The sequence below is a fragment of the Carlito syrichta genome, unplaced genomic scaffold, assembly GCF_000164805.1.
Source record: "Carlito syrichta isolate Samal-C Ts95f unplaced genomic scaffold, Tarsius_syrichta-2.0.1 Scaffold305203, whole genome shotgun sequence".
Lineage (NCBI taxonomy): Eukaryota > Metazoa > Chordata > Mammalia > Primates > Tarsiidae > Carlito > Carlito syrichta.
Window position 1 is genome coordinate 428,033 of NW_007249299.1, and position 25,142 is coordinate 453,174.

Here is a 25,142-nt window from a genome sequence, read left to right on the forward strand (position 1 = left end):
CAAAAAAAAAAAAAAAAAAAAAAAGAAAAAGAAATAATGTAAATCTGATCATAATATAGCTTATTTGGTATATGTTTTGAAGTAAAATTTCCTTAAGTTTTTCATGGAAATTATTTTTACTTTGATAAGGTTTTGGATCTGTAAATCACAAATAATATAGAGAACTATGATTCAGGACAGAGATAGTAAATATGGCCTAATAAGAATTGATAATATTTGCAGTGAAAAGCATTCTATTCTGATTTACATTTCAAGTGTTGAGAAATTTCCATTTTTGTTGTAGTTGTATCAAGAACATTATGCTTTAATATGGGCTTTAACTGGGGTACAAAATTATAGATCCTTTTGGATATATATTTCTAAATGCAGTATTTGTTTAAAATGTTTTGGAGAAATGAGGATAGAAAGTGAATGGTGGAGATAAAGATGTGGCACAACTATTAAATGTATCTCTTTCCTCTCATTTTTTTGACACATTACTGATGCTGTGTTTGTTGTTTTATTTGGTTTTTATAAAGGTTCTAAGTATTCGGAAAGTTGTGGGACCAGGTGCTATTGGAGGTTTCAGTATTTGCTAGTGAGAGAGGAAATATTATTTGTTAATAATGTGGTTTCAGAAATTTGGCTTTGGAGTTTTCTCATATAATTATATTAGCAATTTCCAAACAACATAGCAAGAATTTATAGTATTTTTCCAGATGGTGATTGTTAAACAATAATTGGTAGCTGTAGCAAATAAAACAGTGTTTTCTATAGAGTTGGCATTTTGTCAACATTGGTTGAAGGGACCAACATTTTTCTTGACATCAAAGTGCTGTTCTCATCATTCAGGAAAAAAAAAAAAAACATGAAAACTTTGACATGTCTTAGGCAAAAAAAAAAATAGCTATTTTTTCAAAATTTATTTGTTTATAACTTTTAGGAAAGTTAACACTAAAAAAAAAGCTGGGCTTGGTGGCTCAGCCTGTAATCTGCGCCTTGGAAGACTAAGGTGAGTGGATTGCCTGAGCCCACAGGTTCGAGACCCACTTAGGCAACTTGGTGAGACCTCATCTCTACAATAAATCAAAAAATTAGCTGGGTGTGGTAGCATGCGCCTGTAGTTCCAGCTACTCGGAAGGCTGAGGCGGAAGGATCGCTGGAGCCCAGCAGGTCAAGGCTGCAGTGGCCGGGAGCGGCCACTGTACTCCAGTCTGGGCGATGGAGTGATTCCAACTCAAAAAAAAAAAAAAAACACTAAAAAAAGTGTGTGCTTATTTTTAAGGTTGAAAGCTGTCTTAGCCATATAATTCAAGAGTCCATTTTTCCCTAACCAATCTTACACATTTTGAGATGCAAAGTTATCATATTTAGTGATACTTAAATTTTGCTTATTTTGATGTCTACTGTCCTCACCAGTTTATCACATTTGAAAGAGAATGATGGAGGTAAAAGTAAACAGGGGACAATTGCTGTTCACTTATTTTTATGACATCCTAGCTTCCTCTAATAGAACAGGCTAGAAGAGAAGAACTTGATTTACTTGCTAAGTGTAGCTCATGCTTACTTTAATTGAGTTCTTTTTATTTATTAGGTAAAAGTGGTGTTTACTGACTACTTCAAGATTATGTGTAGTCATCTTGTTTGGGCTATTCAGTTTGGAATTGTAAACTTGATGGTAGGTTTCTTAAATATCTGTGTGTTGTTGTTGTTTATTTTTTTAAAGAGATTTCCCAAAGTTGCAGATGGCTGGCTTATCTCCAAATACCTCTTCAAGGTACTCTATGCTGGTGATGTCTCCCGCCACTGAGCTGCACGGGAGCATGGAATTGACTTACTGGGGAGGGCTGTATCAGTTAAGTGATCTTTTTTTTAGTACATTGCATGGGTTTTGCAAAGCTTTCAGTTTTTTGTTTTTGTTTTTGTTTTTTTAAATCCAGAGGGCACAGGTATGCTTATGCTAATTTTTAAAATTAAAATCTTGTGAAGCCACATAATTTAACAGCCCATTTACTCTTCTTCCTCTCCCATCTGACTCCTGCATATTTCTATTGGGTTCCATGGCTTTAATCACTATATTATTAATCATGCATATCAGTATTATTTATATTTTTCTTATAACTCTCAATAATATAAGATTTATTTACTATTTTCTCAATTTTGTAAGTGCTATATTAATAGCTAGGAGCCCAGGGAAGCAGTATGAATATTCTGCTCTCAGTAAACCATAGATGGGCACTATCAACAATAACTGCTTTGTCATTCTTGAACCATTAGTGATACTATATTACTTAATATTCTTTCTCCTGGGTAGAATGCATATGTTTACTTATTCAAAACTCTTTTTTGTGTGCGTGTGTGTTGGGTTTTCACTCTGTCTCCCAGGCTGGCATACAGTGGAATGATCATGGCTCCCTGCAACCTTGACCTCCTAGGCTCAGACGCTCCTTCTGCCTCAGCCTCCCAAGTAGCTGAGCCTGCAGGAGTGTGCACTAGCCCAGCTAATTTTTTTTTTTATTTTTCGTAGAGACAAGGCCTTGCTATGTTTCCCAGGCTTGTCTCAAACTCCTTGGCTCAAACAATTCTCCAGCCTTGGCCTCTCAAAGTGCTGGGATTATAGGTATGAGCCACTGAACCTGGCAAGAGTTTTTATTGTTAAGTTCCTGCTATATGCAAAATACTGCTGGACTTCTGTGCTTATGATTTAAACTTTAAAAAATTTTTTTTAATTAGAAAATACCTAGTCATTATTTTTAAAGATTATAGTAGGACAAAGCATAAAAAGTAGAAAACAGATGTCTTCTTATTTCCTTAATCCTGATACCCACAAGTAATTGTTTTAAACAATTTATTTTGTTTTACATTCTATGCATATAGCTTTAATCACTACTGAAACAGATTATACTTGATTTCTTCAGGGACAATTTATTTTGTTTTACATTCTATGCATATAGCTTTAATCACTACTGAAACAGATTACACTTGATTTCTTCAGGGATATACATTATGTGTAGCTCTCTGTATGAACTTCAACCTTCAGTATATTAATTCAGTCTACCAATATTGGTGGAAGGGGGAAAAAAAAGTCTTGATGGAAGGAAGAAAAGAAAAAAAAAAACAAACTTTGCTGCACTCTATTTGGATAATAAAATTACTGGGATAAAAAAGTCAATTAAGTTGATACAAATTTTAGATTTTTGGTAAACCTGATTATCTTATTCTTATGGTTTTGAGAAATTAAGAATTAACTAACTTTTATGGTGAAGATACTGTATATATTTGTATATGTTTTTGATAAATTCCTTACCAGTGAACTAGACATTAAATTGTCAGAAACAAGTGATAATAATTACATTTTATAGGTGAATAACTATGATTCATAGTGGCTAGATGATTTCCTAAAGGCATCCTAATATAACTAACATAGCACTAGCAATGTAAGTACATTTGAGTATCTAATCTAAATTCTGACTTAATCAGATTGGCTTAAAGTTTAAGTGAAATTATTTTTAAGTGTTTAAATGTGCTCTTTTTTTTTAGAACATTAATATGAGATTTAATTAAGAAAGTGAATCTGTGTCATAATTTTACCTTTAAAGCTGAGTGGTCTATTAAATGTAAACCTCAACTAATAATAGGACCTTTTTTTTAAAGGAAAAATTTCTGATCTCTTACAGAAACGGGAAGTTTCTCTTTAAAAAAAAAAAAAGATAGTAGAAAACATTAAACCAGCTTTTATAAATTGCAGTAAGAAACTTATGATTGCTGCTATAAAATTTAAAGTGAAAAGTTAAGTGTCTAAATGTTAATATAGACTTGTGGCAAAATAATAATAAGTAATTTCCTTTAAGTATCTAAAAACATTTGCAGTGATATCAGAGTGACTTTTTAAAATTGGTGGGACTACATTGTCGTTGTTGTTTGTCTAGATGAATAGCACCTCCAAGGTAGTAGTCTTTAACATTGTTAGAAGGTGATGTATTTTAACACAAACAGAACTTCAGTTTGTGAAACCAGTTTTCCCTTTACTATTTATATATCTAAGCACTATTGCAAAGGGTGGAGAAAGGAAGTCACTTGAAAGATTCATTTATATTTTATATTATTGACATTATATTATATTACATTATGCAAGTGTCATTAACCACTGCTTAATAACCTCTTTAGAAAATTTAATTTTTGTTCTTAGGTTTCAATCTAGCTATAAAATAAGATATAAGGAATACACAGACATATTGCAAAATGTTAGACATCTCACTTTAATAACATAGAATAATTTTAGAATAATATTGGACCCTAGAGATCACAGGTCATTTTTAGATGCTGAAGATGAGGCAATTTAATGGGAAAGATATCACATACATGGTCAGTAGTAGATCATCTTTTAGTCTAGCAAACTTTTCACCACTTATTTCTGTGCCTAAAATGAATTAGAGTTAGATTGATGGAATGGAAAAATGTTTTGAAAAGCTCATTTAACTTCTTATTGGTAAGAAGTCGCCTTCCAAGAACACTTATAATTGAAAGCATGCTATACACCTATACTCACTAAGGAGTTTAAAAAGAGAATTCTCATTGCAAACAGATATCTTCTTTAGAATAAAATTTCTCCAAGACATAGACTAGTCAGTTTCTTGATTTTTAAAGTGAATAAAAATAACTTGGAAGTGTGTATTTACTACTTCAATATTTATTTTTCGAGGCATGAACAGCTTGTAAGTTTGTTTTCTAATTTTTCAGTTGAATACTGGTTACTGACTTTAACTAGCAGTTTGTGTTTATGTAAAAGTGATGTTCAAATAATAATATCTCAAATAAACAATTGAATACTTTGCATTTCATTCCTAGTTTGTTTTGTGGTACAAGAAGAGCTTGGTTCCCTTAACTATTTGTATGATAATAGTAATAACAGTAGAAGTAATTAACATTTATCTAGTACTTCATGTATATTAGACTTTTTGCTCTTTACTACACATACATGATCTCATCTAATCCTCATTGAGGTGCTGCTATCAGGTCTGTACTACCATTATTTTTAATTTTACAGAAGTAGTTTAGACTTAAAGAGTAGAACATAAATCATTTGTTCAAGATCACATAGCTAGAAAGTGATTTAGCTCAGGTCAACCTGACTCAAAGTCTAATACTGAGGTATTATACCAGGAACTTTTAAATTCAAAGAAAAGAATGGGCAAGGGAAAAGGATGAAAAGAGATTAAGAGGAAAAAGGAAGATTGTAAATATCCCTATAGATTTCCATTAGTAGATAGTAAGATTTGATTTTTAAAGAGACATTGATTTTTATAGTTATTTGAATAAGGATTTATAGATTTCTATATGTTTTTATTTATGTATATACAAATATAAATATATTTGTCCAGAATATTTTGTATTTGTAATCTAGCATGCAAATGCCTTAATACCAGGCTTTCATCAAACTGTTGTGTGTGTGTTTTTTTTTTTTTGGTCGACTTGCTGGGCTCCAGCGATCCTTCCACCTCAGCTTTCCAAGTAGCCGGAACTACAGGCATGCACTACCATGCCCGGCTAATTTTTTTTATTTATTGTAGAGGTGAAGTCTCATCATGTTGCCCAGGCTGGTCTCAAACCTGTGGGCTCAGGTAATCCTCTCGCCTTGGCCCCCCAAAGTGCTGGGATTACAGGCTTGAGTCACCACACCCAGCCCATCAAAACTGTTACTATGAAAATGTATTTACTGAATTTTTTAAAATTTAGATTTATGTGTTCATTGCAGTTAAGAGGATCTGTTTTGTGCTGATTTACCAATTTGTTTTTTTCAGCAAATGTTTGTTTAGTGCTTACTGTGAGGCAAGCACTGGGTCAAGTGCTTGAGATTGGTCTAAATACAAATAAGGCACCATCCTTGCCTTAGTGATCTTACCACCTAATATATGTAACAAAAGTAAAAAAGTAATTATGAGGTTGAGTAAGCATACAATGCTGTGCTGACAGTGGAACTAACTGTAGAAATCATGCATGGCTGGAAGAGGAGTACTTTAAAACATCCTGAGTGATGAGTATGAGTTCTCTAGTCAAATGCATGATTAAAGATAACCTGCAATGTTCTTTTAATGTTAATACATGAGCAATGATTTTTTAAAAAAGAATTTCTATTGCTTAATTAATAATAAGCGCATCATTAGAAATATGGGGAGTGGGGCCTTTGAAAGAAATACTAATGATCTTCTCCTAAAGATTTTGATCATTTAGTTGGGAGGAGGCCAGATATGAGTATTTTTAAAAAGTAGTCCAGTTATTCTAATGTGCTGCCATGGTTGGGAATCACTCAAATATCCTCTCACACGTGGTTCCTAAAATGATACTTGCTTCTAAGAACATTTTTTTGATGTTGCTAGAAAGAAGTTATCACTGGGGAAGGAATGAATTGAGATAAATAATTCAAGATGAAAAAGTACTTATTTCAAAGCATAAAAGCAAATCTTTCTACATTAAAATTAAACAACTTTCCCAGGCAAGAATGATCATTCTAGACAACTAAAGAAAGTATTAAAATGTGTTTTGTACCCCATTTTAAAATAATGAGTGTACAAAATAGTTCCTATGGACCTAATACATACAGCCTTGCATAGAAATATTAATACTATGTAAGCTATACACAGTAGAACATTTGGTCAAGAACAGATACATAGCTACCCAAATCTGAAAGATTAGCATGATTAATACCAGAAGAGTTTTTCATGAGTTGGTGACATGAAAGCAAACAAATGATAGTTAAAGGAGAGATTTATAGATGATGAATGGGTAGAAGTTTATGAATTATCAGTGAATATAAGATGCTGAAACTTACAGGATAAACCACCCGTTGTTTCTTTTTTTGAAGTATCCCTATGAAGAGGAAGACAAGAGTTGCGTTGTTTTTTTTGTTTTTTTTTTAAGTAGAGAAAAATTTAGAATTCAACTGGTGACATTTAAATTAATGCACAACTGGGACCACAAGAAAGGTTTTCTGTGTACTATATAAAAGACTGTATTAGATAATAGAATACTAAGTAGCAAGATATTTTGAGTGTTTAGTCCCTTTTTATTTTATTGTTGAGATTTTATTGTTGAGAAAACTGTGGTCCAGATTCATTAAATAAATTTTCAAAGTAATACTACCAGTTAAAGATAGAATAGGAATAGATTGAAGACTTTTTGACACCTAGATCTGTGCCCTTTCCATTGCAACATACTGTGTTACTTTTATTTTTCAGAATATTATTCTTGAATTTTGAATTTTGGGGTCTAGTTTTTTTTACTTTCTAAAATTTTGTACTGCAATTTGTCTCCTTAAGGTCAAGTTACCTGGTTTGGTTATGAAAGTCCTCGAAGCTTCTGGGACTATATCAGAGTGGCTTGCCGGAAAGTTTCACAGAATTGCATCTGCAGCATTGAAAATATGGAAAATGTCAGTTCTTCTAGAGCTAAGGTAAGACATTGGTAATATACAGTGTATGTAATCTAATCCTAAGAAGTTTAACCCAAATAGAAAATATTTGAGCTATTTGCTATGTAAAATATTTTTTTTCTCTGTTGGGATAAACACCTGGCCAAATTTAATGTCTTTCAAAGGTTTGTTTCCATTTGTTTCTTCATTGTATATGTAGCTAGTTTAGAATGTTCTTGAGTTTTCACTGTTGCAGTTTGAATAGCAAAAAGGTATGAAGCTGCTCACTATGAATTTCCTTTTTAAGAAGCACAAAAAAATACTCCCTGTTCTGTGATGTTTCTACATTTTTTGAGTTATCTAAGCCAGTAGATCTCAAACAATGTCCTGCAGAACGCTGGGGATCTCTTTCTTGAAGGGGTCCATAATGTTGAAACTATTTTGATGTACTACCAACATGTTATTTTTCTTCTCACTGTGTTGACATTTACACTGCTTATACTGAAGCAGTGGTAGGTTAAATTACTAGGACTTAGCCTCAATTAAGGGAGTGGCATCAAACCATACTAGAAGTTATTGAGTTCTTCCCCACTATGTACCCAGTATTAAAAAAAAAATCCAGTTTCACTTAAGAATGACCATGATGGTAAAATAAACATTAATTTTATTAAACTCATCCTTCCAGTACCTGTCTTTTTAATATTCTGAGTGACAAAAAGGGAAGTATGGAGAAAGCATTTCTGTAGCATATTGAAATATGTCAAGAAAGGCACTTGTACAATTGTTTGAATTATGAGCTGAGCTAGATACTTTATATGTAACACTATTTTTTACTGGAAAGAAAAACTTATAAACTATAATCCTTTAGACTTATACATTTGGCAGATATTTTCTTAAAAAAAATGAAAGAAGTGAGCCTGTTATTTCGAGGAAACAGCTGACAGTATTGGATGCCAGTGGTAAAACTAAAACTTTTAAGTAAAAACTAGAATTTTGGAAAACTTAAACTTAGCAGATTCCTAATATATAAAGGCTTTTCTGATAGCATTGATGTTGATATTAACAAATGTATGTTTTAGTTGTTTCATGAAATGTGCTAACATTTCATATACCTGTGTAACTTTTATTTTCAAATGACCAATTTATGGAATTACAAAATCATGTATGTATAAAATGATCAACTTAAAGTGCAAGATAGGTAAATGGATTTAATGTAATACAATATGAATTCCAACTAGATTTTAAGAAATTGTCATTTACTGAGTTTTGATCTACAACAAAGAAGAGTATCTATACTTATCTGAAAGCCTTTTAAATGACTCCCCTTTCCAATTCTGTATCTCTATGAGGCTAGATTTTCTTCATATACTTCAACCAAAACAGCACATTGTAACAGATGGAATACATAAGCAGATATCTGATTCACTTATATTAAGCCAGACATTAAAGAGATTTGAACAAAAATATTAAAAGCGTTTCTCACTACATTTTTGTTTAGAAAAAAAGTTATTTTTCCTAAAAATATTTTATTTATGTTAACATGTATTGGGTTTATTGTTATTTTTGAACTACTTAATGTTTTAAAAGTTTCTGGTTTTGACTTATAATACAGTGAATTTGATAGCTATAACCTGCAAAAAAGCTCTTTGGAGGTCTTCAGTAATTTTAAGATTATGAAAAGTCTGAGGTGCTGATCTAAGTTATACAGGTTAAGCATGCCAAATCTGAAAATCTGAAATCTGAAATGCTCCCAACTCCAGAACTTTTGAGCAGACCCAAACGCTTAAAGGAAATGTAGAATTTAATGCAAATAGTCCAAAATCTGAAAAAATCTGAAATCTGAAACATTCCCAAGCATTTTGGAAAAGGTACGCTAAACCTGTATCAGCTTTAGTTCAGTAGTTTTAATTTATTTTATTAAATTGCCAGAATAACTTTCCAATGAGACAAGCAAAATCTTTAATCTACACAATTGAATTGATACTTAGAAGTTACAGAATGAAATGTTAAAAAGGAAATACAGATTGAAAATAGACGTTTACAGTTTTGAGATCAATAAATAATTCAATTCATTATTTTGCAATTATAAAACTACAAATTACATATCTGTGTAATAACCAAAAATATAACAATTATCTCTCCAAAGTATAGTTTCTAATTTTTTTGTTCCTGCATCCTTTTTTATTTAGGAATTTTTTTCTTTGGTTTTTTTTTTTTTTTTGAGTTGGAGTCTCACTCTGTTGCCCAGACTGGAGTGCAGTAGCCACTCCTGGCCACCACAGCCTCGATCTGCTGAGCTCCGGCGATCCTTCTGCCTCAGCCTTCCAAGTAGCTGGAACTACAGGCGCGTGCTACCACGCCTGGCTAATTCCTGATTTATTGTAGAGATGAGGTCTCGCCAAGTTGCCCAGGCGGGTCTCGAACCCATGGGCTTAGGCAATCCACTCACCTCAGCCAGGCTGAGCAACTGAGCCTGGCAGGAATTTTTTTTCTTTTGGAAAATTTTTGTTTAGCAAATGGACAAAGATATGTCCAAATTAAACATTTTGTAAACTGGATATGTGTTTTAAAAACCAAGATCTATAATAATTAAATTTAGTGGCATAATTAGAAATGTAGCTAAAATATTTTTGAATCTTTAGTATGGTAGTTTAATTTTGGGTAAAGTTGATACTCTTATTTTTGTCACCTCTTCAAGACTATAGATGTAAAGTTCACTTTCTGTTACCCCTGCTGCCTCCTTCATTGCCTCCTGCCAATCTTCAACCAGGGGATTGTCTGAGCAACAATAAACTTCCTGCTTCAGTATCTTTCAGCTCTTTCATGTTGAGTCAGTTTTCTTCTCTGCCTCACATATTTTTTAAGCTAGTAATTTCTTCATTTTTGAGTCAATTATAGTTAGGAGCTTCCTTCCTCCCTCCCTCCCTCCCTCCCTCCCTTCCTTCTTTCCTTCCTTCCTGTTGCTTAGACTACTCTTGAAACTCTTGGGCTCAAGCAATCCTCCTGCCTCAGCCTCCCAAGCAATCCTCCTGCCTCAGCCTCCCAAAGTGCTGGGATTATAAGTGTAAGCCACCACTCCTGGTCTAAGTTTTCTTTTTTTAATTAAAATTTTCGGGTGAGTGAATTGCCTGAGCTCGCGGCTTCAAGACCCACCTGGGCGGCGAGATCTCATCTCTACAATAAATAAAAAAAAAAATCAGCCGGGCGTGGTAGCACATGCCTGTAATTCCGGCTACTCGGAAGGCTGAGGCGGAAGGATCGCTGGAGCCCAGCAGGTCGAGGTTGCGGTGGCCGGGAGTGGCCACTGTGCTGCAGTCTGGGCGACCGAGTGAGACTCCAACTCGAAAAAAAAAAAAAAAAAAAAAAATTTCCCTCAGCATCCCTTTGCATCCTAGTTGAGTTCTATCCATTTTTCCTTCATGTTTTCTTTATGTTTTAAGAATAATGCCTTTTTTTAATGTTAAGATTAAAAGATCCACTATAATTTGAATGAATCAAATCTATAAAAATCAAAGTGCTTTAGATGTTACATAAGCTTCATTTTGTTATATCCAATTTAAAAGTAGGAGAGAGACCCAGGCTCAGTGGCTCAGCCTGTAATCCCGCACCTTTGGGAGGCTGAGGTGAGTGGATTGCCTGAGCCCACGGATTCGAGACCTGCCTGGGCAACTTGGCGAGACCTCATCTCTACAATAAATCAAAAATGAGCCAGGCATGGTAGTGCATGCCTGTAGTTCCAGCTACTTGGAAGACTGAGGCGGAAGGATCTCCGGAGCCCAGCAGATCGAGGCTGTGGTGGCCGGGTGCGGCCAGTGCACTCCAGTCTGGGTGACAGAGTGAGATTCCATCTCAAAAAAAAAAAAAGTAGGAGAGATAAATATAATAAGTGTATTCTAAACCTTTTTATAGAGGAAATAATATATTTATGAAACTAGCATATACCAAAATACAAAAGGTAATTGAGAAGTTAGAAAGTATCATTTGGACTTGGGTGGACCAAAGAAACCCAAACTCTGACTGACCAGTTCTCTTAATTAGGCTCTTGGAACTAGTCCCTGCAAAGCAAGATGTTGCCCCATGGAGATTTAATGTTTATTCTGTAAAGAACTGATGTTGCTTATCAAAACATCACAGAACAATCATGTTCCAAATCTTGCATTTATATCTTTGTTTTACTCAGGCCTCAAACAAATTCCATTTAGTGGGGAAAGAGAGATCTATAATTTGCTTGGTTATGGTGGAAAAAGTCTGTGAGCAAAGATTAGGTCTGTCTTTCTTTATTACAATGAGACAAGCAAGGTATTTAATCTCCTCAATAAATCACACCTACCAAGTGCTTGGATTGGAAGATTAAACAAATACCTCCGATGGCAAGTTATTGAGTCTTAGAACTGCAGTCTTGAATGACTGCTGGCATATATAGCACTGTCATCTTATCTTGACACAAGTGAAATGATATTCAAGAACTGAAACATGAAATTTGCCAGGTAAACGATATGCAACTCAATACACTTGGGATCAAACAACTTTTTAAATTCAATATAAGGGGCCAGATTCACTCTTATTACACTTTTAATACTATGCAGTTGCTATTTTAAGCAATGGAAAACATAGATACTTTATGAAGCAATGACTAATTTATAGAAACATTCTTTATCTTTAGTTGAGTTGATTGTTTTAAAATTGCCTGTGCCCTAGTACCACTGTACTGCCTAGATTCATATTGTAGAAGCTTGTCCCTATGGGAGATCTGATACTTAGTCTGTCTAGGTTAAGATTATTGAAATGCATACCATTACCTTTCTTTGCTTAGTCTGTAACTAGTTGGGTATATTTTCCAAGACTTAAACATAGCCTAACAATGGAATATTTTCAATTAAAAATTGAACATCATGTCTATGATCTTAGTATCTCAGGTGCATTTGTAACTATTCTTTATATAATATACAGGGGTCTGGGACATGAGATTTCTAAACATAAACTTAGGTTTTAGAGTAGAATCAGCACTCTTAGAAAAATGTCTTAACAGATACCAACTTATTTCACTCTTTTCTGAAGTCACCCATCTTCTCACTCTGCACTTGGGCATATACTCTTAAAAGTGTATCACATGATCTTTCACAAAAATTACCCCTAACTGAATCTTTAGTTACTGCTGTCACTAACCTTGCCCATATTTCCATTGGATTTTCTTAATATTCCAACTGATTTCAGGCTCAAGAAATTCTGTCCCTTTCTTTTTTCATTTTCTTGGCCTTAAAATATGAGCCCTGTATTGTTCTTCCTACCTTCCTGCATATTTTGTGTGAGTTTTTCTCCCCCCCCTTTTTTTTTATATAGTAGTTATTGTTTTTAGCTGGGTTTGGCTTTCTTTGTTTCTGTTTGCTTATTCTATATATACCTTTTATCATTGAATTTAACATATTAGACCAATTTATGAGAGTACTGGTTATGTCAACCATCCAAATATCCATGCATAATTTTTTTTTTTTGAGTTAGAGTCTCACATTGTCACCCAGGCTGGAGTGCAGTGGCTGCTCCCGGCCACCACAGCCTCACCTGCTGGGCTCCGGCGATCCTTCCGCCTCAGCCTTCCAAGTAACTGGAACAACAGACGCACACCACCACACTCCGCTAATTTTTGTGATTTACTGTAGAGATGAGGTCTCACCAAATTGCCCAGGTTGGTCTCGAACCCCCAGATTCAGGCAGTCCTCTCACCTCAGCCTCCAAAGTGCTAGGATTACAGGCTGAGCTGCTGCACCTGGTCCATAAATTTTTATTAGGCAGTTATACTATGTCAGAACTGTGAATGTAGTTCTCAATACATCCTCATGACATATATCCTCAGTTCTTCCTAGTCTTTCTTGTTATCATCTCCTCCCTTACTTTTTCCTTTTCTCGGCAGCTGGCCTTGTCACTGCTCTGTCACTGCTCTGTCTAGGCAACTGGTTAAATTTTCTACTGAAAAAGGCAGAGGCAGGTTATTAATTACAGATACATCAGTTATCAAATACTAGAACTTTACAATAAGATGCTATTAAAAGAGACCATTACTATTGTCATTTTCTGTTACTGACTCATAAATCTTTATCTTTTCTCTTAACCTCTATTTGACATTTCCAATCCCAGGTTTTTTTATTGTGATGGTCTGAAACCTGGAAGAATGTAAGAAATTCTTGGGGAACCTTAAAAATAAAAATATAATTTCCCAGGAAGAAACTACAGATATTCTCATTCCACCCCTTTGTTTTACATGCTATCCATTTTAAGTACTAGTTTCAGTTGAATCTTCCTAAAGTACGATTTTTATTATATCATTCCCTTTCTCTACTTGTTACTGGTGGCTCCAGTGCTTAGTAGCTTTGTACAAGTTACTCATCTCCTTTAGTTTTATCCATTTATTCTACAAGTTTATATTGAGTGCCTATTATATGCCAGAAACTGTTATAAACACTGGGAATACAGGGGCAGTGGTAAAAATAGAATGGCATACAGCAAATGTTATGTACATTACATTTTATTAATATGGTAAACAAATAAATTAATATATATGTAGCATAATCTCAGGGTCTATGGAAAAAAACAAACAAGTTGAGAGATTAGTGAACAGAAAAATAAACAGAGTGGTGGTAGAGAGCACACTTTTTAAAGATATGGTTGCTAAGGGAGGATTCTTTAAGGAAATAACATTTGAGCCAAGACTTGATGAAAAAAATACATTTGCTGCAAATATTGAGCAGAGTAAGCAAGGTGTAGAATAGAAGAAATGGTCATGATCAAGACTATGTCATGCTCAGTGCAGTGGAGGAACTACTTGATAATTTCCTTTTTTTTTAAGCAATAGAATACTGTAATCTGACTTACATTTTTATTTATTTTATTTTTTATTTTAAAGATGTGGGGTACAATTTAGGATTAGGTATACAAATGTTCATTATGTAGGTACCCTTGTTGATGAGGTATGCCCTTCCCTCCCCTGGCAGTTTCCCTCAACTGCCAATCCCACCTCCCTTCCCCTGGGAGTTTCCCACTACTGCCAATCACTTTCTTAAGTATTATGATAATTGTTCACATTTTTAGAAGATCAGCTTGGTACTGTTTGGAGAATAAATAAAAGGGAGGAATAGAAACAGAAAGTCTAGTTAGAAGAATATAATTGGAGTCTAAAAAAGAGATGATCCTGGAGGTTAGTAAAGAATTCACTTCTGGTTCCAGTGATCACAGAATAGCTTGTATCAAAGTGACTCTTCTGCTGAGAACAACTATAAAGGTTGAATGAAAATACATGAAACAAGACATTTAAGGCATAAAGTAACAACCAAGACTATGAGAATTTGAGTGACCACTATCCTGGAGAGAAGGATTTTAAGGTCATTTGTCTATTGACATCCTAGCTATAGAGGCAGTAAGTAGTGGAGGTGAGGGATGGTTGTTTTCATTTTCCTTGGCTAGAGAAACAAAGTTGGAGCTTGGAACTGCCAGTGAACTGCAGACAAAGGGGCCTAAAGTTGTGCATGCGGTTTTTCTGAGGTTGTTGCCAACACTTAGTCATCCGTAGCACAGAGCAAAAGTTCTATAAACCAAACTATAAGCAGCAGGTAAGAGATAAAACAGCTGACTGAAGATTTAACAGTCTTGTCCTGAAGAGACAAAGGTTAGAGTTCTATGGCAAACAAGGTACAAGGGCCCTGTAAACATTCTAGGCTTTCATTTGAGACCTCTGAAAGACTGTACCTTGGAAGGCAGGGAAATTCAGAAGATAATGCAAAAAAAAAAAAAAAAAAAGACCTTAAAATGGTGCCCTGAATGGTGCAAGGTGATTTTTTCCCGTACTCTATCTTCCTGCCAGAAGAAAATTGTAAATCTACTCTGGAGAAAGCATCAGAGTTGCTACAAATTTTCATACAAAATGTCCAGTAGCCAATCAAATATCAGGCATATCAAAAAACAAGTTCAAATGACTGAAATCAAGAAAAATAAAAAAGATAATTGAAACAGACCTATGAGTGATAGAAATTATGGACTTTAAAGTCATTATAGTAGGTTCAAGAAAATAGAAATAAATAGAAATTGAAAATAGAAATAAAGAACATGACTAGAGAACAGTTACTAGAGAACTGGAATATATTTAAAAATTAGAGAAAACTGCAAAATATATACTCAAACATACATAGGATTAACATAAAAATTGACATTTACTGAGCCAAAATTCATCTCAATGAACTTCAGAGGATTGAAATTATATAAAGTATGTTCTCTAACCACAGTAGAATTAAGCTAGAATATAAAACAAAGAAGGAAAAAGAACTAGAATATGCTTGTATGAGTGAAAATAACTAATGAAGAAAGAGATCACAATTAAAGTTGAAAAATATTTGGAAAATACTCATAATGAAAATATAATATATAAAACTTGTGCTTGTAGGAAAGTTGGATGATTTTTGTGTATTTAAAAAAAAGAACAAAGGCTAGAAGTCAGCTGGGCACGGTGGCTCATGCCTGTAATCCCAGCACTTTGGGAGGTAGAGACGAGAGGATTGCCTGAGTCCAGGAGTCATAGACCAGCCTGGACAACTAGGTGAGAACCCATCTCTACAGTAAATTTAAAAAGTTACTGGATGTAATAGTGCACACCTGTAGTTCCAGCTACTTGGAAGGTTGAGGTGGAAGAATTGCCTGAACCCAGCAGGTCGAGCCTGCAGTGGCCGTGAGTGTGCCACTGCATTCCAGCCTGGGCAACAGAGTAAAACTCTGACTTAAAAAAAGAGAAGCTATAAAAAAGTAATAAACTCAAAGTAGAAGGAAAAAAATGACGAATAAAAATTAAGTAAAATTGAAAAATGTATATTAGAAGAAACTCAATAAAACCAAAAGTTGAAATTTTTAAAAAGATTTATATAATTGCTAAACTCCTAGCAAGATTATTTAAGAAAAAAAGAGACTATAAATGATCAATATTAGTATTGAAGAAGAGACTATCCCCATATACCTTACAGACATTAAAAATCCTAAAAGAGGATATTATGAACATGTTCACACATATAAATTTGAAAATTTAGATGAAATGGGAATTTTTAAAAAGTATCACTTACAAAAACACAAAAAGGAAGAAAAATTCTGAATATTCTGATATCTACTAAATAAATCTATAGTGTAAAATGTTCCCCATGCAAGCTCATTTTAAAATTGTGTTGTCTTTCTTATGGATTTTACAAGGATTTTTTTGTATTTTATAAATAAGAATTTTTTTTAAAAATTGGATATCTATAATTTAAATATCTTTGCCCTGTGTGTAAACTGTCTTTTAACTCTCATAGATAATGACAATTCATCCCCTGAAATAGGAAAGAAGGTAGAGTGTATGAGTATTAATGCAATTAGGTTGGTCAGTTTGGTGATGGGAAGATTAATTTCTTCTCTTCTGTTTGGGTCTACTTTTTTGTTTTTACATATCGTAAAATGGGGGTAAATATTGTAACATAACTCACACAATTCTTGGGAGAATTATATATTTAATGTAAATAAAGTTCTTAAGACGGGGTCTAATACATATTAATTACATTCTTAAGAAGTGTTGACTATTTTCATTAACTTATTTTTTCAAAACCCTCCAATGGTTCACCACTGTCAAGATCTAAATTCCTTAACCTAGTTTTCAGTTTTCCTACTTTTTGGCCCAAACGACCTTAAGAATCTGTTTATCTTCTGTTCTAGTAAAAGTTCTTTTGTTGAAAGAAAATAAACCGTTAAAATTAGCACAGTTTATTATTACAATATAACAGAATTCCACACACATCCAAGGACAGGAAATTAAGTGCAGTCCAGTTTTGTATGGATTGAAATTAATAAATCAGGAAGCAGGACTTTCCCTATGTTTCTTATCTAGCAACAGCATAGTCTCCTGTGCTGACTTTTTCCCTGGAGAGCAACTTTCCCTGCTTGTGTATTGATGAAACTGTAGCCTTTTGATTAAAGATGCCACTACTAGTTTCTGTGTCTTTGAGATAAAATGTCAAGAGAATTTTGAGAGTACTCACTAGCCAGTGGCTTGCCCTTCCTTCCTCTGTTCTAGTCAACCACAGCTAACTGTATGTTCCCCTAGCTTACTCAGAAGAAACAATGCGCTGAGCACAGGGCAAGCTAAAAGGGTTGTTGAGCACATTGTTAGGCAAATTGGCATGCTAACTGCATCCATATTATTTTCTTCCTGGTGTTAATACTGCTGTTTCTAGCCTGACAAGTTTTAGCACTGCCTAGATTGACATCTTTTTGACCTTTCCTTCCCAAGAGTTTGGTGAATTCACCAGTCTTATAGACATTCTAGAGTATGCCTTTTTTTTCTTTATGGTAGCTGGCCATCATATTGTATTGATTGGTGTCACCGTTATTTGCAACTGCCATTGTAGTATTTTGATTTTCTATGCATTCAATTTCATGATTTTTTTTGGAGATTTGTCAAAGTATTGAGTGAAAATGAAGTGAAATATAAAATTCTCACTGCAAATATGATTTCTTATATTATTTCATTCTGAATAGAGAGTCCATAAGAAAATTAGTCACGTTTAATGAGAATTATCTGTTTCTGTGGTTCTGTGCTAGAATATGTTGTCTTCTGGATTTTTTTGTTATCTGTTTTTTTCTGGTTTAAATATTAGGTAATAGTTTTTATAATTATTTGGAGGCACCAAATTCAATAACTTATGATTCAGATGTGTGATAAATCGTGAAATTTGAGGTTTATTATTATTTGTATCAAACTTCCCTCCAGAAGGATAGGATTGGAGATTTTCTTAAATAAGTGGTGTTAGACTGATTATTTTTATTCATGAGAGAGAACACTGTTCTTCATGTGTTATAAAAGTACTCATTTTAATTAGCATGTAGATTTGAGTATTGAAGTAGAGTCATATTTTAGGATTACATAATTATATAACTCAAAAGAAGTCCCTAATCCAAGTAACTCAGTATTGTTATTCTGTTTCTTCAGAGGACAGAAAGTTAATGTGACGTGCTGTACTATATACCTTCAGAGAAACAAAATATATACTTTATATAATAAAAATTTACCTATTTAATAAACTTAAATATTTTTCATAGTCTTTATCAAATATATATTTTGAATGCTTTTTTTTACATTTTAAGATACTGTATTTTTATGGAACAATAAAAAATTTTTTTTAACATTTAATTTTTTTATATTTGATTCTTTCTTCTTCCTTTCAGGGTAGAGCCTGGATCAGAGTAGCACTCATGGAAAAACATTTATCTGAATACATCTCTACAGCTCTGAGAGACTTCAAAACAACCAGGTTTTAAAAGTCCTTTCAATTTTCTAATATATATTTGAAAGAATCACCTAAAGACTTAAAAGTTGGGATAGGATGAAGAATCGATAGTTTCTAAAGTCCTCAACTATTTTATTTCTTACTTTTCTTACTACTCAGAGAAATCCACTGTCTTCTCGGGAAAATTTAATTTGCTGACTAAACACACATCTACCTTGGTTTATGTTGAAAATGCACATTATGCCTGGAATACCTTTTTCTGAATCATTTCTGATTCACACTCTTCCAACACTTGAAACTTCACTCTCCCTGTATACTTTTCCCTGGTGGATTTGAGGAAAGATCTATCTAAGAAATTTCTAGAGCATCTTTCTTTTCACATCACAATGTTTACTTATTTCTTTACTTGTAAAGAGTATAAATGAATTATTTACTTCTTTAATTCATATATACTCATAATTGATGATTGCTTGTCTTTTTAGGGTAGTCTGTACCAAAGTTGTTTTTATGGATTGTATCGACGTAAAGGATGATATACTGTGCCATGTTAAAAATAGGACTTTATTAATTTTTATAATGATAGAAAAAGTTCATATTAAGGCAACAGTCATTACAGTTTAGCTTTTGTTTACTGATCTATATTTGTTGCTATTGAATGAATTACTTTACTTAATAGAAAAAGTATTTGCAAATGAAAATATTTAATAAATCCAGTACCTTAGACATGAACTGTTTAATATAGTAGCCACTAACACATGGCTAATAGCTACTAAATTGGACAGCACAGATATGGAACATTTTCTTCATTACAGAAGCTTCTGTGAGCAGCACTGCTTTAGATACTTTTACATTATCATTCTTATTTCTGCCTCATTAGTCATATTTCTGAAAGAAAACAAAATAATGATAGCTATAAATCACTTTTGGAGAAAATTAAGCACAAAGAAATCATGTATCTGGGATCTTAACTTCTATGTCCTAATTCACTGTTGACATTCTGGATATTGAGAACATCTGGTATATAACATATTCTTTCAGCTAACTCACTGATACTAATTATAAGATCTTTACTTAGCTGCCCTTATCTTTGTAGGTAATATAAATGTAAGCTTTTAACTTGGGAGATACAAAGAAAAGCATTATCATAACTATAAATTTGACTAGGATAGAAGGACTAAAGAAAATAGCAAAAATAAATATTTGAATGAAGTAAATTTGTTATATGCTTATTGAGTTCTTTTCAAGCAACATTGTGCTCTTGGAATATTTCTAAAGATGAGCAGTGAGATGATGATAAACCCTTAAACATTTGAAATGGACCTTATAAAATACAACATTTGTTTATTGTCACTAGTAACTTTACTTATGAAAGATGGTAAGCATTGAGGATACTAAGGCTTTGAAAATGAAAATAGAGCATAGTGTCAGCATCTAGTAGATGAAATTTAAAAATCTTAAGTTAGTGAAATAAAAATCAGGTTTGTACAATAATCATCACCTATACAATTACAATATTACATCAAAGTTGTGATAGTCTTTTCTAAACAGAAATTAAAACATGATTATCTAAGTTGTGAGTATTGCTTCTTAGTTTACATATTTGAACGAGGTGGAAATAATTCTTGAATAGAATATTTTTAGAACAAGTAGTTTAAATATTTAAAAGGAAATGTTTTTAGCTGTATTCTTAGGTGTTAGCTGTGTTTTTTCATAGAAAGGAAATGATTCAGCTCTAAATAAGTCTGTGAAGTAAAAATATTCTTGTAACAATATATAAACATGTACTACTCAATCAGAAACATGGCTTAGTGTATTATTACATGTATGTATATAATAAATACATATATGCATATACATATATAATATTTGATTTACACACACATTTATGTGAATAATAATATTTAAAGGTGACTATAATGGCTTTGTAGTTCCCAAGAAAGGAAGTAGTTAACTAAAAAATGTGAGAAAAATAAGAAAGTTTTTTTCTTCAATTATTACACAATTTTTTTTTTTTACTGAAATAAAACTAAAGAAACTTCTTAATTCTAAATAAACCATATTGGAAACCTCTAGCTAAAACAAATACATTCAGAAGATTAGGTTTGTAACATACAAGCAGACTATTAGAAAGAATATTTGTGCCCTACCTTTTATCTGGATACTTCCTGAGGTAAGTGCTTATAGAAGAATGAGAAATGATCTCTAATCCTTTAGGAATCTTGAGAGTATCTGAATCAAGTGGATTTCTTCTTGTTCTACTCTTCACAGATAAAGAGTAATGATATCCTTTAAAATGGTGATACAAGTGTTTACCCCAGTCCTGGAGGAGGAGCTACATGAACTAAGGCAGGCAAGCTTGAAAGCACTAATCAGTGAAAATCCAAGGATAAATTTGGGTGGAGGAAGGGCGGGAAGTAGAAATAAAATAAATTTTCTTCTTGGAATACATAACTATGGCTCCAAAGTAGTAGATAAACTCATGTGATCTTTTTGCTATGGTTGAAGGTATCTTGGTGAGCTATTGAAAACAACAACAACAACAACAACTTTGAAGAGTTTCGTGGTATAGGGATTGGGATATTTTGGGGTATTTTGGGGATAGTCCAGAGGTGGGAAGTTGGCAGAATGAAGATTAGAATCTAAGCAAAAAAAAAAAAAAAAAAAAAAAAAGAGGGAGAGACAATTGATATGTTAGGTTACTGGGAAGACCTACAAATGAGAAGTGAGGTAAAAACTGAATTATTTTAATGAAAATTTAAATTTCTCCTTACCCACAGACTAAAAGAATGATTCAAAAATTTAAACTAAAAAATACACAATGTATTTTAAACAAAACTGAAAATATTTTAGTAAGAATTTGAAGTAATAAATATGAAAAATACAAGTAAAGATAAAATTACTTTTATGGCAACCTATTTGGTACTTTGCAATTATACCTCTGTATTTAATTTATAATAATCAAAAGTTGTGATCTAAAGAAATTTAACTTTCACAACATTTTAGTACAAGTAAGGAAAGAAGAAAAGTATAAAATAAAACTATAAATTACTGAGCTGTCACAAAGAGAAGATAAGAGCTGATAAACACTTTTCTCAATTGTAGGAAAGTAGACAAAATACTCGTGATAAGTTAACAAAATCTTTTAAGAGCTAAGAATGAGTTTTGGAATCTGAATATGCTTAAAAGTTTTACATTATCAACATGAAATATAAACATTGAAAGATGTTTGTGGACTGCTACCTCACAGCATGTACAAAAGTCTAAATTAATCAGACTTAAATGTAAAACTCTTGGAAGAAAACATAGATGTAAATCTTTAGCTGGGTTAGATTATGTTAAAATTGATCGGGGAGATAGTTGTACAACTCTATGAATATATGAGAACCCATTGAATTATACTTTAAACATACTTTAAATGAGTGAATTGCATTATATGTGAATTAAGCTGTTTATTTTCAGCAAATTAAAATTATATGTGTGATAAGAAATATAAATCTTACAGGTTTTTATAACTGAAGGAAGAAAAACGAGTTCCATAACTGCACAGGAAAAAGATAAAATCTCAAATGTAAGAAGGTCTCTAGAATGGTTTAGTTTTTAAAGTTCTGATTAATATTATTGTCTATTTGCCTTGTCAATAACAATAATTTGGGGCTTATTAAATATCTAAATCTCGTTTAATAAATATTTTTCTAAAACTTGTTTTTATTTTTAAATTTGCATGCAAGTAGTAATTCCACATATGCCTGGAAATAACTAAGGAAAAGCTTCAGAATATATTTGGCATTATTCCTAATATATTTGACATTGTTAAGAATTTTCCTAATATTATAATTACTTAAACTTTTTAATGACTTTGCAATATTACATTTTATGTTGTCCCATAAGGTATTTCTCCACCCTTTTTAGGTTGTTTGGCTATATGGGTCTCCACTGTGATTAAAAATGCTGTAATGTGTCTGAAAAATGTGCATAAAGCTTTTTTTCTCTATAAAATCATTGCCTTGGCATAAGTCTCAGAAATAGAATCATAAGGTTAATTGATATGAATGTTTTAAATTCTTGACTTATATTTCCAAATTGCTTTCTAAAATGATACTGGTAGTTTTTATTTCCACCAAAATCTGAAGAATATCCATTTAACTATACCACCCAAATGGGTAATATTTTATGGCATTATGAAGGTCATATATACTTTGCCAAATTGTTTAAAAATCAACTCAAGAAAACAAATATTTTTATGCATTTAGAATTCAACAAGGATTAATATATGATTATTCATGCTTTTAGAGTGCATATCTATTAAGCTTTTAAGTTATTAGACAAATCAGTGATAAGCTTTTTTGAGAAGTCCATTGTCATTTATATATAGGACTAAATAATAGCATATTTATTCTGAAATAAGAGAATGCACAGTGGCTTAGATCATTGGCTTTGGGGTCAGATAGTCTTGGGTTTGAATCTTAGCTCAGTTCTCTACTAGCTGCATGAATTCTAATTCTAGTGAGGTATTTATCTTCTCTAAGCTTCAGATTTTTTCATATATAAAATGACAATAATTATAATACTTTATGAGGGTTATGATGGTTAGATTAGTTAATTCATTAAATTAGATGAAGTAATTAGTTGTTTCCTTGTACAAAATAAGCACTCAGTGAATGGTATACTAATATAAGAGGTTGACTATAGAGCATAGTATCAAAGGAGTGTGATCTATGAAATAATGTTGGGATGTTGCAGTTTAAAATAATTTATAAAATAAATAATCTTGTGATGTTGTATGAGATAAAAATCCTCAATGATTTTTCAGATTCAAGATGATAAACATCAATTAGCATTAAGAAGTACCCAGCAATCCCTACTTGATTTCTCTAGTAGTCCTGTTTTTCTATTCCCCACAATTAATATACCATATCCTTTCTCTGCAAACTTTCCTTTTGTCCTCTCTGATACCTTATTCTTAGCCAATTCCCTTGCATATGCCTCAATTAGAAAATTTAACCCATCATAAATAAATCTGTTATTTCTATACCTAAACACATCTTAGCAAATTTCTCTTTGTTCCTTTTTGTTGGAACAGAATTTCTTTCTTCCTATCACAGGCTACCTTCTCCTGGATTCTATACTTATTCCCCTCTTTCTTTAGTTACCACCTTTCTGTCTCCTCATCTTCAATCTCTTTCCTACTGCTGGGTCATTCCTATCCATGTAGAACATACACTGCTATCTCCGACCTTGAAAAAGATTTCCCATTGAACCTATATTTTCTACTGTTGCAGTTTCCCTATTCTGCTTCAGTACTAAACTTCTCAAAAGTGCTCATTCACATTGTCACCATTTCCCTTAGTGTCACTCTTTCATCCACTCTTGTCTAACTTCTGCCTCTTCACCACTCTACCAAGAATAATTTTTAGAAAAAAATCAATAATCTATAAGTTACCCAATGTATTGGACATTTCCCTGTTCACATTGTACTCCATCTCCCCAACCACTCCCAGTATCATCTTCCAGTATCAGTAGACTACTTCATTCTTGAAAAATCTTTTTGCCTTTAAATTGTACAACATTCCTTAGCTTTTCCTTCTACCTCTTTAATTGCTTTTTGTCAGTCTGTTTTTTCTGTCATCTTTTCTACTGTACAACTTCTGTCAGTATTCTCTGGGCTGGATTTTCTGTTCCTCTTTCTATGTTCATTTTTCTCTCTCTTCTCTCTTCCTAGAATTTCACTCATCTCCCTGGCTTTACACACTATCTATATAATCATGACACCACACTTACACCTTCAGCTAGATAGTACAGATGTCTTGATTTTTTTTTTTCCCTCTGTAGCCCTGTTCACCCCTTTTTAGAAAGCGGTATTGCTACCTACCTACATGATTGATTAAATCAGAGTCTAAAATTCTTAATTGATTACTTTTTCTCCCTCATTCCCTATAATTAACCCATTATCAAGTCTTGTTTATTTACTTCCAAAATCTATTTTGACTCTATTTATTTACCCTTATCTCTTTGACTGTTACAGTAATCTAGATCTCTTTTATCTCTTGTCTGTACTCACCTATTGGCCTCCTAACTGAGCTTTTAATTTGCCACCTTCCTAGAGTGATCTATTTTATAGCCAATTGTTTTATTTTGTTTAGATACAGCATCTCACTCTATGACTTAAGCTGGAGTGCAGTTGCTTGATAATAGCTTGCTGCAACCTCAAACTTCTGGGCTCAAGAGATTCTCCTGCTTCAACCTCCCAAGTAGCTGGGACTAAAGGTGCTTGCTACCACACCAGGCTAATTTTGTTGTTTTTTTTAGAAACTGGGTCTTACTATGTTGTTCAGACTGGTCTTGAACTCTTAGCCTATAGTGATCCTCCCACCTCAGCCTACCAAAGTGCTAGGATCACAGGTGTGAGCTACCATGCCCAGCCCCAGACACTCTAAAAAATAAAAGAGATCATGTCAGTTCCCATGGAA

General features: G+C 33.0%; 1 protein-coding gene across 4 annotated transcripts in view; it reads left to right on the forward strand.

Annotated features, from left to right (window-relative positions):
• RUNDC3B (RUN domain containing 3B) overlaps positions 1–25,142 on the forward strand; it is a 170,830-nt gene that overhangs the window by 47,256 nt on the left and 98,432 nt on the right. For 2 of the 4 annotated variants that reach the window (XM_008061315.2, XM_008061317.2), the window contains exons 3-5: positions 1,706–1,756; positions 7,296–7,429; positions 18,614–18,699. In XM_008061315.2, the coding sequence (XP_008059506.1) occupies positions 1,706–1,756; positions 7,296–7,429; positions 18,614–18,699 (271 nt within the window). The remainder of the gene's footprint in view (positions 1–1,705; positions 1,757–7,295; positions 7,430–18,613; positions 18,700–25,142) is intronic. The other 2 variants (XM_008061316.2, XM_008061318.1) reach the window with 1 other exon arrangement.